Raw genomic sequence first — 14155 nt, 5'->3', positions numbered from 1 at the left:
AAGAATAAGAAAAAAAGTTGGGTGATTTTAAAGCTCTTTTCCATCAAGCTTTGATGGAGGTGACTAGTCGTCGCAGGCCGAGAGCGCACGTATTTCTAGGCTGGCCAAAATGAACGATCCTGCAGACCCGACGCTGCACTCACTCTTGGGCAGTCCCAGAGACACACTCAGCGGTGCTCACTCCCTTGGCTGCCGTCTTTTGTGGAACTCTTGATTTCCACTAACCCGTTATGTTGTTAGTGAAGTCAGCTTTCTAATACCCTTACTTCACATTTCAGATTTCTAAACTTAAGGCTGGATTCAACCTGTCAGCTTTCCAAAAAGACCATCAGAATAACCTGTTGATCGGACTAAGCCAAGTGTACTGCTTCCTGCAGTAAGAGTGAGCACCACCCTGCAGAGTCCTGGTGTTTTAGAAAGGAGAGGCTGTGGGTGGCTGTTTGCAGGGTTTGGGGTCTGGCTTTCGGTGGTCTAAGGCAGCCCTTCCAATGCAGAGAGCACGTTGGCCTTGGGCAGTTTGTGCTGTGATAGTTCAGGGCTGGTGAAGCAACTCTTGGTGAGCAAATATTTGTTTGATAAGTGAGCAGGTTTGCCTAATTCAGCAAGTTATTATACTGAGGAGCTGATGGAGCAGTCTCAACTTGAGTGAATTTTTGAGAAGTTCCTAAAGCTGATAATAAAGGTATCTACTGGTTTGTATCCTTACCTTCCTGGGCAAGAGCTTCCTGAGTGTGTGATGAAGTCGCGCTGACGTAGGGGCCCCAGACCTTCGTCCTCGTGTGTGAGTGCGGGCAGGCCCAGTCCTCACTGACTTCCGTGCGGGCCGACCGCCCAGCCCTGGGTAGCCTGCATTCCTTGACTTTTGACTTCTAATTGTGGGTGGTACTGCGAATGTGGATCTCTGTGGCTCTTTGCCTACTGACTTCAGCTAGTGTTGAAGTATGTAATTTGTGTCTTGCGATGGTGCTCTTCAGTGCATCCTAAGTTTTGGCTGAACTGAGCTGGTCTTTTCCTCAAAATGGAATTTTTTTTTCCTTTTTCCTCTTTTATTTCATCTTTACAGGATTCTGCTCCTCATGCAGCCTTTCCTGGGCCCCATGCTCTCTGTCTTAAAACTGAATGTACCTTATTTCTGTTATGGTCATTTATGGGGCTCATTCAGCCCCCTGTTAAGGTGATAAGCTCATGCAAGACAGAGACTGTATTTTACTTACCTTTAAAAAATCCCTTTTATAAGTATTTGTTAAACTGAAGTGCTCTGTTGAACTGAGTTGGGCTAGAGCAGATAAACGCCCAACAGATTGATGAATTATTTTCATGTTAGACTGATCTTCAAGGCCTTTCATCTTTATCACACTGGTTCTCTTTTTCAGAGGTAAAATATGCTGTGGCATGTACAGTTTCAGGTGTACAGACCCCCTCATGTCTTTAGATCCGAGCTTCTCAACCACTAGTGACACTCCGGCCCATAGTTCTTTGTTGTGAGGAGCTGTCCTTGTAGGATTTTTAACAGCATCTTGGTGCCTTCCTGCCACATGCCAGTAGCATTCCCACCACTTGTCACAAGTCAGAATGAACCCAGATAATATTGCCAGATGTCCGCTGGGAGGGCGTGGGGGTAAAGTTACCCCTAGTTGACACCAAACTGCTTTAGACTTTTAAAGTATTTTCTTAATTTCTTTCTTTCCTTTCTTGCTTCCCTTCTTCAGTCTGACCGTCCCTCTGTTGCCAGATAGTTTCCAAATGCAAATCTGGGAACACGCAGCTTGCTGCACCTTGCGTCCTCTATAAACGCTCAGCTTTGCCTGCAGGACAAAGTCTGAAGCCCCTCAGTATCCGAAGCTGCCTCCATTCCTCGCTCTTGTTTTTTTTTTTTTTAAAAAACATTTTATTGAATGATTTCAACAAACATTGTATTGAGGGGTAATTTAAAGACAGTAAAATAAAATAACTCAAATCATAACTCTGTAGCACAGGGACGTGTGTGTGACGACCGTGCAGGTCAGGATTCGGATTGTCTCTGTCATTCGGAACTTCCCTTCCGCCCCTTCCCGGCAGCGCCCCTCGCTCTACCCACCTCCCCTGGAAGCTCCCTCACACGGAGCTCGGCTCTGGTCTGTGCTCATTGCTGGCCTTGGCGGGAACAGATCTGTGTGACATAGTCTCTTCACAGTCAGTTCCTTTGACTTGGCGTGTTTCTGCTACTCGCTGGTGTGATTTTGTGTAGTTCTTTTTTTTTTTTTAGTGAGGAGTAAAGTATTCGATTATGTAAATATCACACTTGTTTACCCAATTTTTTCCTGATAGATACTTGAGTTTTTTCTAGGTTTTGATATTATGAATAAAGCTGCTGTGGACCTCTTGACCTTCTTAAAAATGGATTGTAGCAAAAAGTATAACGTAAAATTTTCCATTCTAACCTCTTCAAACTGCACAATCTGGTGCCGTTAGTTATATTCACAGTGTTGTGCAACCGTTACCGTTATTTCCAGGATTTTTCATCGCCCCAAGAGGAGTTGAGGAATGACTCTTAATTCCCTCCTCCTCAGCCCAGTGCACGGCCACCTCATGTTCACTTTCTGTGCCCGTGGTTTCGGCTGTTCCACGTGTTTCACGGAAGGAGTTGCTGTGTGTGGCCCGTTTCACTGAGCGCGGTGTTCTCGGGCTTATCCACGACTGCACTCTTGTGACTGAGTGACAGCCTGTTGCTGGCTCTGCCACGTCCTGTGTCCTTCCTCTGTCCATCGGCACTTGGACTTGGATTGTGTCCGTACTGACCTGGGTTTGCCTCCCATCACGTTGACTTTTGCCGCTGCTGTGCTAAGCGCTGTGTTTTTGGATGCATGCTCTTAGCTTCCCCTGTTATGTCTGACTGGTGAATTCGAAACACGTTTTCGGATGGCACCTTTCTGTTAAACCTCCCAGCAGTGCCGGAGTTCACTTTTCTCTTTTCTGTTTGCGTCATCAGACCCTTCCATTCCGTTGACCAGTTCATTGCGGTGGCTCCTTGCTTACGGGTGTGTCCTCTCCACTGGGTTGTGGCACCTGCTCCAGTGTCCCCAGTACCTTGCGCATCGTCATAATAAAGAGCGCCGCTTACTGAGGGCCTTCTGAGTCCTAGGCCCTGAGAGAGTTTCCTGTCCATGATCCTTGATCCTTAAAACAGATCTGCAGTGTAGATTCAGTATCGAGAAAATCATTTTACACACGAGGAGACTGATGCTCAGAGAGATGGTACGTAAGTTTGTCAAAGATTACAGCCTTTATCAGTAATCAGGTTTTATCTGGCTTCACTCACTCAGTCCATTATGGCAAGCCAGCTTGTTTCCTGTTCTCTGTTTGACATTCAGATGAGACCACACCTCTTAGGTTCTGAACGTACGTGAACGTACGTTTCCTTTTTGTAAGCATGGATTAGCACTGCTGAGACACAGCTGCCCCCCCCGCCCGCCCCCGCCCTGCCATTCATTGCTCTTCCCTGTAGACGTGGGGATGGGGGTGCCTGCCCCGGGAGCACCCTGTCCTCGCTTTCCTTCCCTAGGTCTGCAGGGTCACCAGTGAGGCTGGCTCCCTGGCCCTGTCAGCGGTCCTCCACTGACCCAAGGGCACGTAGCCTCGCTCTCCATGCGAACTGGCTGTCAGTAACCACGTCGATGTTTCAGACTGTCTGCAGCTCAGTCAGGTTCACTTAGGATAGTACAGGACACACTCAGCTGTGGTTCCCTGTGCTTACGTGTAGTTTTATGGATACTGCTGACGTGATTTATTTGTCTGGGAATCAAGATTGAATCCTTGTTTCTGTTCCTCTGTGTTCTCAGAATCGAGTACATGTTAAACATGCATAAGTATTTGAGCTATTTTATACATATATATGTTGATGTTTAATAATTTAAAATCTAATTTCATGCTGTTTTGTTTTCATATAATTGATGTTTTAATGGAATTTTTATTTTAGTTTTATATTTAATAAGACACGATCCCTTTAAATTTTTGTTTAATCTTTTAAAGCATTAATGAACCCAGCCACTTTATAAGTATATAAAATATTGGCCCAGAGCTGTCTTGGGAGCCATGGGGAAGGAGAGACACACACTGAATCTAGTTTAGGAAATGACACACTAAAACGTAAAGTTCTGTAAACATGAAGTAAACAACATCAGTCAGTGGGACGGGAGCTGTGAGCAGCTTGTCAGATGAGCAGCCCAGACTGAGGTCTGAAGGGAGTCGGAGGAGGTGGGCTTGCTGTGGGTGGGGGCACATTCTCTGGTGACAGTGGCTTGGTTGCAGGAAGTGAAACGCTCTTAACTATTACAGCGGTTTGTAGCCCTCCAAAGGGCCGCAGTGCACACAGACAAACACTGCATCTGTTAATTGAAAGTTCACAGGGATGGGGAAGCAGTCTGAAACATGCTTGAGGGGTGGGGGCAAGGAGGGAAGGTGGAACCTTCGTGAAACAAAGGTTGAGAAACGCTGGATTCTTGGAGAGTTCCCCCTCCCAGTAACCTGTCACCTTTATACGTGTAATAGTATTGTGTGGCCTGTGAATATAACTGAAAACAGAGGTGAGCTGTTGTCACAGTCCATCTGTCTGTCCGAGAAGAATCAGGCAGCCCTCGTTCATTTTCAGCGCTCATGCTTGTCTGATAAACTGACGTTACTTCCTGTGTTGTTACTCGTCTGAGTTCTTGTTTTGACCTTCAGAGAATTTCATTACAGTCCTCAGGGAGAGTGTGTTGTTGGCCTCCGTTGGCTCCTGGTCCCGACCCTGATGGTTTCTGTGATTGCCTTGCAGAGCCTGGAGGAGCAGGAGTGCAGAGATGAGGCGTCCCAGGAGGACGAGGGGTTCATGGGCATGTCCCCCCTCCTGCAAGCCCACCACGCAATGGAGAGGATGGAGGAGTTTGTTTGTAAGGTAAGGTGCCCGCCCTGTGCATTCAGCCCTTCCCAGACAGAAACCTTTAAGGAGACCGGGCATACCTTCACCCTTGGCATGCTCTGGGGAGGGGATAGCGTGTGGCGAAGCGGAGACTGAAGCCCTGTTGCAGGCACAGGATGCAGGCACAGGACATTGTGTGCCTGCAGCAGCCATGATGACGTGCTGACAGGCCTTGTTGACCACTTAGACAAGACACAGTGAAACAAAACTGGGGGAGTCTGATGCCTGGAGGTCCTAACGTGCCATCTGCAGGTCCCTTGAATCTGCTCGACGATGAGAGCGAGGGGCCTTCAGGTAGGGGGTCCCCAGGTCATCAGGCTCCACGCACGTCTAGTGCTCACCGCAGCTGGTGCATTCTCTGATTTGTTAGGACCTCTGCGGGGGTCTGGTAGCTGGAACTGGGGTTGTGTATGGTCAAGGACACTGGTACAGGTCACTTGATTCATCTGAGTTGCAGGAGCCCTGGCAGGTATGATCTAAAGTCAACGTCAGTCAGTCTCTGTGTGTACAGATTCACTTACTAAGTATTTCTGAAGAACTCTTAATCATTTGGAGAAAAATTTTTTGTGACACTTAGCTTTTTTGTGGGTGTTATGACACCAAGACATTTTATGCATGTGGTCTTAGTTCCTGAAAAGTCAATTTAGGTTTTCCTTCATTCATGATGGCGCTGGAAGTAACTGAGGCCAGGTGCCTTAGAGTACTGTACTTGGGACCAGAACTCATAAGAGAGTGTTACAATCTGAATACAGGCATCCTTTCTAAGACAAAGAGGTGGGTGGGTGGGGAGGGATCTAAACATTTATGGGTCTACTTGGGGCCCAGGAAGTTTTAATCAGTGTTTGAAAATTGGTGAAGACAAAGCCAAGCAAAACAGTAGACCCGTTCTGGTAATCACTGTCTCAGGAGAATTAGCAGAGGGATACAAAAGATACAGTTTGTTTTTCAAAAAGCAAGCTTGGTGTTAAATCTCCCAAAGTTGAGTATTTAGTGACTGACCATTAGGGGTTTTTATGTTTATGGACCAGTGGGTCCTGTATCTGATCCGACTGTCTTTTTGTTCTCCCTTCTAAACTAAAACAGAGAATAAAGCAAATAAAACTCTCTAATGTAACAGCTAATGGGAGAATAAATAAGGTATTTGTTTGCTACAGACTGTAATTTACTGAAGAAAAATGAGTGGGTCACAAAAATTATCACGATTCCCATAACCCTCCCTGGGCAGCTTGCGAGCGGAAGAGGCTCCTGGGCCGGCCCGCCCTGGTGCCTGCTCCACCTGACAGCACGGGAGCTTGCTCCTTGGACGGGAAGCAAGTAAACGGACAGTGTAAATGTTGTATCCCGCCACTTTGCTGGTGTGCGTCCCCTTTGGAAAAGCTTTTCTCGCGGACTAGGGGGAGTAAATCACTTAGGCGCTGTCGCTTGCCCAGGCGCGGCCTCGGCCCCTCCCCCAGCCTTCAGCTGCTGCTGTTCCGCCAGCCGTCAGGCCGTGCGTGTGGGGGAGGGGGTGTGCTGTAGGGAGTGGGTTTTTAAATTAAATTCTGTGGTCCAACACAAGCCCAGTGGACCATTGCTAAGGTGTTTGATTTAGGCATTGTCCTTGTCAGGCTTACAAACAGGCACATCTTTGACTGCGCTGTGACCCTGTCCTTCCCCCCGGGAAGGAGAAGACCTGTCCAGGCCTGGCTTGCAGGTTGACCGTGTGGGGGCGGTGTCTGGAGAGGACGCTGCTTGCAGAGTAGTTCTGAAAGCACAGCTCCGCGCTCGGTCTTTAGAGGGGTGGAATGCTTGTTCAGAATAACGGGGAAGACCGCTCCGGCCTTGTATGCGTACGTAACTAGTGAGGAACAGCGTTCTTTTTGACTGTTTTGGCTGTGATAACACAGTAGCGCTTTTCACAGGCTCACGGCAGAGCTGTGTGCATGTTGTGCATTGCTTGAGGGAGTAAAGATTGAGTTCTGTCTTTCCTTCCCTCTTAGAAAAGAAAATTCTCCCAGAGTGCAACAGTAGTGGCATCTTGTAGAGCTCATCTCAGCAGTAACTCAGGTTCAAAGTAGGTTTAAAAATTCAGTGTCTTGGTGTGACTTTTTCTCTCCAGAAAGTCCTGTGGAGGATCTTAAACAGCTGCTGTTGTAAGTGGTAGATCTGTTAGCTGTAGACATGGAAAAGCTACAGTAGTCTTTTGGCATTAATCTGTTTTCTTGTGAGTTAGGAACAAGCAGGGAATGGCCGGCTTAGCACAGGCCTGAGGTTTCAGGTTGGAAAGTGAGAGGGGAGGTGGGGAGGAGAGTGAGTGAGACTTGTAAGAGGGTCACGGGTCACTTCTGTTCTTCAGTTGCTAGTCCTCACTTTGAAGCCCTGCAGAGGGTCCATTCTCTGAAATGTCCATGAGGGAGGCCAAGGGGGAGCAGGGCAGGACAGCAGTGCGGAGCGGAGGCGGGTGCGGCCCAGCGGTGTCTGTCACAGCCGGGGCAGGGACGGTCATTTCCCCGGTGGAGCCTGCAGGCCCACCCGGCTCCTTGGATCTCCCTCCGCTCTCACTCCCAGAAGCAAGTTGCAAGTTTTGGCCTATGCGACCCTTGTGGAGTGTGTCCTGTGGGCAGAGAGACATCGGCAGGAGCAGGGCCAGGAGGCTGGCAGGCTCTCGGGAGGGCTTGCGGACCCCTAGTCCCTGTCCTTCAGAGTCTGGCAGGGAGGGGGCTGAAGGGCAATCTCCCCAGTGTTGGCCGTGAACTCTCAGGGGAGCGGACAGGTGGCTGCTGGGGCCCGCTCACTCCCTGACGGGCTTTGAGCCTCACACCTGCCCGGTGGAGCGATTGAAGTGCTTTTGTCCTCATCTTACCAAATGAGGAAACTGAGGCTTGACATTTGTACTTAATTACAGCTCATGCAACTAGTTAATGGCAGGGATCCAAGATTTTCTGACTCCTGCGCTGTCTTCTCTATGCATTTGTATTGGCTGTGGCAGGAGGCCGGTCGAGGGGGAGGAGAGCAGGGCACACGAGTGACGCTGTGTCCCTTCCCTGCCCAGGGAACGTGGAGCAGGAGAGCTGCGGTCTGTCGTGGGGGCGAGGGTGGGCATCTGTGTGGGTGGGACTTCGGCTCCCACCCTCCCTCCAGCCAGACTGGAACAAAGCTTGAAATCACTCTTTTGGGTGTTTTCTCTAAGTTTATTTACTCTTTGCTTTTCCTAAGAATACCCCCCACCCCGCCCCAATATTTTTTTCCCTCAATCTGTTTTTTAAAAACTCAGAATATAGGACATGATACCTTTTGAATGTATTTGTCTTTCTAAAAATAAGTCATTTTTCTCATTATGAAGCAATGTGGTAAGAGGCAGCTGTCAGCGTTGCAGCACTGATGAATGCATGTTTGATAATACTCTCCCAGGTCTGGGAAGGGCGATGGCGAGTAATCCCTCACGACGTGCTCCCAGACTGGCTCAAGGACAACGACTTCCTTCTGCACGGACACCGGCCCCCCATGCCTTCCTTCCGGGCCTGCTTCAGGAGCATTTTCCGAATTCACACAGAGACGGGCAACATCTGGACGCATCTCTTAGGTACGTAAGGGCAGTGGTGTGACGTGGCTCACCCTTGCTCTCCCGGCGATGGGTGAGGACAGAACTTACTTTGGATCTGCCGGTTTTGTTTTCTAGATTCTAATGATGTGGTTTCTCTGGTTTACTCTGTGGTCATCCTGGTTTATGCAGTGATTTTAATTATAGCCAAGTTGTATGTTTCTCTACTGGATTTTCAGACATGTCTTTAAAACAGGCCAAGGAAAAGGCACTATACAAAAGGAGTTATCATATTTTAATGAGCATGGAGAGGAAGGTAGTTACTTAACAGAACTAAGCTGGTTTTCTAAAGTCATTACTCAGAATTTTCACAATTAAGTTTGTCATAAAGTAGAAAGTGATCATGACTGCTCATTGAAGAGACAGCACAGTGGGAGAGAGGAGAGTCTTTTCAACAGATGGGGTTGGGGACAACCGAGTCACCACATGCAGAATGAAGTTGGGCCCTAATTTGCACCACGTAGAAAAATTAACTCAAGGTGGACCAGAGACCTAAACACAAGAGCTCAAACTATAGACTCACTAGGAAAGAACACAGGTGTAGATCTCTGTGACCCTAGAGTAGGTGACACTTGGAATTTGCACCCAAGGCACGAGCAGCCAAAGGAAAACTAAATTAACCTCTATCAAAATTAAAACCTTTCGAATGTCAGAGGACGTTAACAAGGAAATAAGAAGATAACTGACAGAATGGGGGAGAATATATTTGCAAATCACTTATCTGGTAAGGGTTAACAAGTAAAGAACTCTTAAAACTAAACACTAAAAAGACAATTCAGATTTAAAAGTGAGGGAGGCATCGGAATAGACACACAAATGGCCAGTGAGCACGTGAAAAGTCACTCACCATCACGGCTGTTTTAGGAAGGACAGCGAGAGACCACCGAGCGCCCACCAGAATGGCTATTCCGCCGGGGTGTGGGAGGATGAGCGCTCCCACGCGGTGCTGGTGGTTATGAAACGGTGCAGCCCCCACAGGAAATAGTTGGGCAGTTGCTCAGAAAGTTAAACAGTTTAATCCTATGTCTGTACCCAGGAGAACTGCAAACATTTTCACACAAAAATGTGTACATGAATTTTTTCCTAATAATGCTAAAAAGTGGAAACAACCTGAATATCTTACCAGCTGATGGATACATAGAATGTGATATATCCACACAGTGGAATATTATATGACCATAAAGGGGCGAGCTGCTGGTAACGTGCTACAGCACGGGTCAGCCTTGAAACACGAACCGGAATGGGAGGGCCAGACACAGAGGCCACGCATCGTGTGATCGGCGCACACGGGCACCCCTGTGGGGCAGTCCACAGAGGCAGAGGGTAGACTAGTGGTCATCGGGGGGCGGTGGGAGATGACTGAACAGGGGAAGGCTTCTTTTTGGGCTGATGAAAGTGTTCTGGAGTTAAGTAGTGGTGATGGTTGCACAATCTTGTGAATATACCGCATCGTGTCTGGCCTCCCCCCACTTGACGTAGGGTTCTTATCACACGTTTGATTTCCACTTGTGCTCCTAGTCCCTGCCTGCTGACGGAGTGGGAGGAGGCTGCAGACGGAGATGAGCTCTATTGCTGACTTTTAGCTCAAGGGCACGTGTTTTACTAAATGGACCAAATGGAGTCACTTAGTCAGTGTTCAGCATCTTAATTTCTGTGCCTGTCTTACGTTAATCAGGCTTCCCCTGAGCAATAAGAACATGACTCTTACTGTGAAGAACACCCAAGAACTGGTTCTGAAGTCGCCCAAATAGGCATTTCACTGTCCTTAACTCTAGGCTCTGCCGGGCCACCTGGCGAAGCCCCGAGAAGCACGGTGCTCCTGGACAGCTGTGGGTGGGGGAGAGCCATCTTCTTCTGCAGAGAGCCAGCACTCTCTGCCGAAGAAGATGCAGGGCGGGCCTTTGAAACCTGGGCTACAGCACAAGATGCCAAAAGCTGTAGAGATGGAGTTTCCCCTGGGCCTAGAGGCAGAAGTGGGCTTGTTCAGTCTGCTGGGAGGCAGCAGCGCTGTCCGTTTTCTTTCTGGGTTCTGCTCTCAGATACATGCTACTCTGTACACTCGGCCTGAGAGGCTGCGGAGTACGTGGTACCGACAAGGTTTGAAGTAGACCAACGCTTTGGATAAGCTTCAGTTCCCTGGAAGTGCTTCCTCGTTCAGGTGTCGCTGTGGTTGTGAAGGACTGAAAGCATGACCAGTGTGTGACGCCGTCCCCTCTCCCTCCCCGCCCTGCCCCCAGGTTGCGTGCTCTTCCTGTGCCTGGGGGTCTTCTACATGTTCCGCCCAAACATCTCCTTCGTGGCCCCGCTGCAGGAGAAGGTGGTCTTCGGATTATTCTTCTTGGGCGCCATCCTCTGCCTCTCCTTTTCGTGGCTGTTCCACACAGTCTACTGCCACTCAGAAGGGGTCTCGCGGCTCTTCTCTAAGTGAGTACCTGTGACGTCGCTCACCGGCCTGTGGCTGAGCCCGTGGGCCGGGGCCAAACGCCCGGCGCGGCTGGCAGTCCTTGGTGCTGCCTGCCAGGGACTCCGGAGGGGCCCTGTGGTGGGTGGGCAGTCCTTTTAACGTAAAGGGGGGTTTCTTTTTTCTGCCCTAGACTGGATTACTCCGGCATTGCCCTCCTCATCATGGGCAGTTTTGTCCCTTGGCTTTATTACTCTTTCTACTGTAACCCGCAACCTTGCTTCATCTACCTGATCGTCATCTGCGTGCTGGGCATCGCAGCCATCATCGTCTCCCAGTGGGACATGTTCGCCACCCCTCAGTATCGGGGAGTCAGAGCAGGTAAGAGCAGGACCGGGCGTTCTGCTGGACACTCACTCCCCGGCCAGTCTTCATGAAAGGTGCACCGTTTGCCAAGCATCACGCCAGGCACCCGTGATGCAAAAATGAAGTTGGGGTTGGGGGAGGGTATAGCTCAGTGGTTAGAGTGTGTGTTTAGCATGCACAGGGTCCTGGGTTCAATTCCCGGTACCTCCATTAAAAATTAAAAGTAAAACTTAATTACCTCCTGTTTCAACAGTTTAAAAAAAAAATCATCATTCCTGTTGTCAGGGGGCTTTGATGTGGTCGTAGTGCCCCCTCGTCAGCTCACAGCCTTATGGCGGAGGGGCTCTGGGCTGGGGGGCTCATGTTGACTGAGGTTAGGGCCACATGCTGTCCATGTGGCTGCGGCTCCAGAATCTTTGTAAAATGATGAGTCCTTCTCAGCTTGTGTATACTTTTTGTAGTGATCAGTTCTTTTTTTATTGTCATTTTTTGTTCTGTTACGTGTTTTCATGTTAAAGTGTGTGGAGAGAACTGCAGTCCCACCTGATCGTGTTCTAGAGCGATGGGCACCATGTAGGGTTAAAGAGCCTTTTTATATTTGGGGTGATTAATGCCTGTTCAGAGGCGATCGGTGGAAAGTGAAAAGCCCCAGGGTGCCCTGGCTGGGCCTCCTGGCTGAGTCCTTCCTGACTGAGCACCTGGACTGGGGACTGGCTCCTTGGAGCCAGGGCCGTGTCTTCAGTTTTCTGCCCCAGTGTCAAACCTAGTGTTCGCTGAGGTTGAACAGGAAGTATTAAAAGGACTACTTTTCCTTTCAGCCTTCTTGTTTTAAACCATTTTGTATTAAAACCCAAGCCATGCTTTATCTGCGGTTACTTAGAAGTTAGAATTAACTTCATGTCAGCGACACTGTTGTAGCTCTCCTCTCCCCTTTCTGTGAGCACGTGAGCAGTGGTCAGGGGTGGCTCCCAGTGTCACGGAGCCAGGCTGGGTCCACTGGCCCAAGCGCAGCGCAGTGCAGTCGGTCCCCTGATGCCCGCGCCCAGGTCCCTCTTCGTTGGGATGGACGGGATAGGAGGAGGAGGAGGGAAGAAGTGGGGGGCCGTGGGAGGTGGGAAACCCACGCCCAGGCCCCTGTCTGCAGGCCATAGGAACTTCCAGAAGCACTTCCCATCCTCTCACCCCCAGATGTCAGTGGTGTCAAGGGGAGGATTGCATTCGGAGCCCTTTTCCATGTTCGTTGTCGGAGGAAGCAGCACTTAGGGGTGACTGGAGCAGACTCCTAGAGCTGATTCCTAAAGGCTCAGCCACGTGACTCCAGACCCCGCCCCGGTGCAGACCGCTGCCCTGTGAGACAGCCTTTCTCAGCAGGAGGCGCTGTGCGTTTGTCACCAGGTCTCTTAGGGCCTCGCTGTACTGTCTGCAGGGCAGAATCCCAGAGCCGGAACCGTCTTTGTCCTCCCAGACAGGAAGCTGCTGTTGCAGTATACTGAGTTCCCAGGCACTGGTGCGGGGCTGCGGTCCCTCCTCTCTCTTCTGCGTCTTCACTGCGCGCTTCTCTAATGATCCGCAGGAGTGTTTCTGGGCCTGGGCCTGAGTGGAGTCATCCCTACCTTGCACTACGTCATCGCAGAGGGGGTCCTGAAAGCCGCTACCATCGGGCAGATCGGCTGGCTGATGCTCATGGCCGGCCTGTACATCACAGGGGCAGCCCTGTACGCTGCCCGCATCCCCGAGCGCTTCTTTCCTGGCAAGTGTGACATCTGGGTGAGTGTGGTCGGGCACTTCCTGTGCGTCTGGCCTTCTCTTAGTGGGTCACTGGCAGACTGGAAGGTGAAACCATCGAAAATGTTTAGACTCAACATCACGCGATCTGTATCCCAGCCTCCCTCCTCCTCCTGAGTGTGTCTCCAGCCGCTCAGTGCAGTAGTGACTGACCTCACCAGTGCCTGGCAGTCTGAGGGGGCACCGTGCACGGGTCAGCTAAACCGCCGCTCTTGGGGTTTCCCATTCTCTGGGAGATGCAGGGCCCATGTCCCAGCTGGTGGTGGCAGGAGTGGAATTTCAGAGTCTGGGCCCCTGTCCTGTGCTCACACAGCTAGTCCTTCTGTCTGGGCTTCCTCGTGGAGGAGCTGAAGGCAGCAGATTTTTAACACCGAAATTCAGTGATTTATAATGAGAGACTTCTCCCTGTGTTTGGTGGGAGAGCTAGATGGTGGCTCACGGTGAGGCAGGGAGGATAATCCTCAGGACCAGGACACAGACGTCCTGTACCTGCAGACGGCTGGACACGTGCAGTGTGGTTTGCGACGGGGCCTGTCCTGGACTCCGGTCCTCAGAGTTACTGCTGCTTACAGATGAAGCTGATTAGTCTGGCTACTTGAAGTAAAGAGAACACTCAGGCCATCTTTGAAACTGCAGACAGTCCCATTTATCTTCTGAGATTGCCTCATCAATTTTGACATTGATGAGGAGAAATTTCTCTCACCCCCCCCCCTTTTTGGGAAAATAAATCCCCTCTGTTCTCCGAGGAAGCCTCTCTTGGGACGTGACTGTGGGTCCCTCTCGTCCACACTCTTAAAGTCAGTCTTGCCCTGAGTGGTTCGGCCACTGTGCTTTGCCATTTGGAGGCTGTAAGGGGAGGGCTGAAGAGCCGTTGGGTGCACTGAGCCCTGGTGCTCAGCAGAACGAGTCGGTTCAGAAGCACCACACACACCCCTGTTAGCCATGTGTGTCGGCCGGCCTCCGACTCGAGGAGGAAGCCGAGGCCCTGCTCTCCTGCTCTCCTGCTCTCCTGACGGCGTGTCTTGTTTATGGAACGCTGCGCCTTGGAGCGAAGGAAACTAGCTGCCCGATGTCTTGACCCTCCAGC

At 50.2% G+C, this 14155-nt stretch overlaps 1 protein-coding gene across 5 annotated transcripts in view; it reads left to right on the top strand.

The window, feature by feature from the left end:
* Positions 1–14155, top strand: part of ADIPOR2 (adiponectin receptor 2) — a 44256-nt gene that overhangs the window by 27132 nt on the left and 2969 nt on the right. For all 5 annotated transcript variants that reach the window (XM_064478862.1, XM_031444398.2, XM_031444393.2 and 2 more), the window contains 5 exons: positions 4793–4912; positions 8327–8498; positions 10754–10940; positions 11111–11298; positions 12857–13050. In XM_064478862.1, coding sequence (XP_064334932.1) covers positions 4793–4912; positions 8327–8498; positions 10754–10940; positions 11111–11298; positions 12857–13050 — 861 coding nt within the window. The remainder of the gene's footprint in view (positions 1–4792; positions 4913–8326; positions 8499–10753; positions 10941–11110; positions 11299–12856; positions 13051–14155) is intronic.

The sequence above is a fragment of the Camelus dromedarius genome, chromosome 25, assembly GCF_036321535.1.
Source record: "Camelus dromedarius isolate mCamDro1 chromosome 25, mCamDro1.pat, whole genome shotgun sequence".
NCBI classification, from domain to species: Eukaryota; Metazoa; Chordata; class Mammalia; order Artiodactyla; family Camelidae; genus Camelus; species Camelus dromedarius.
This window is presented reverse-complemented; position numbering and strand designations above follow the sequence as displayed.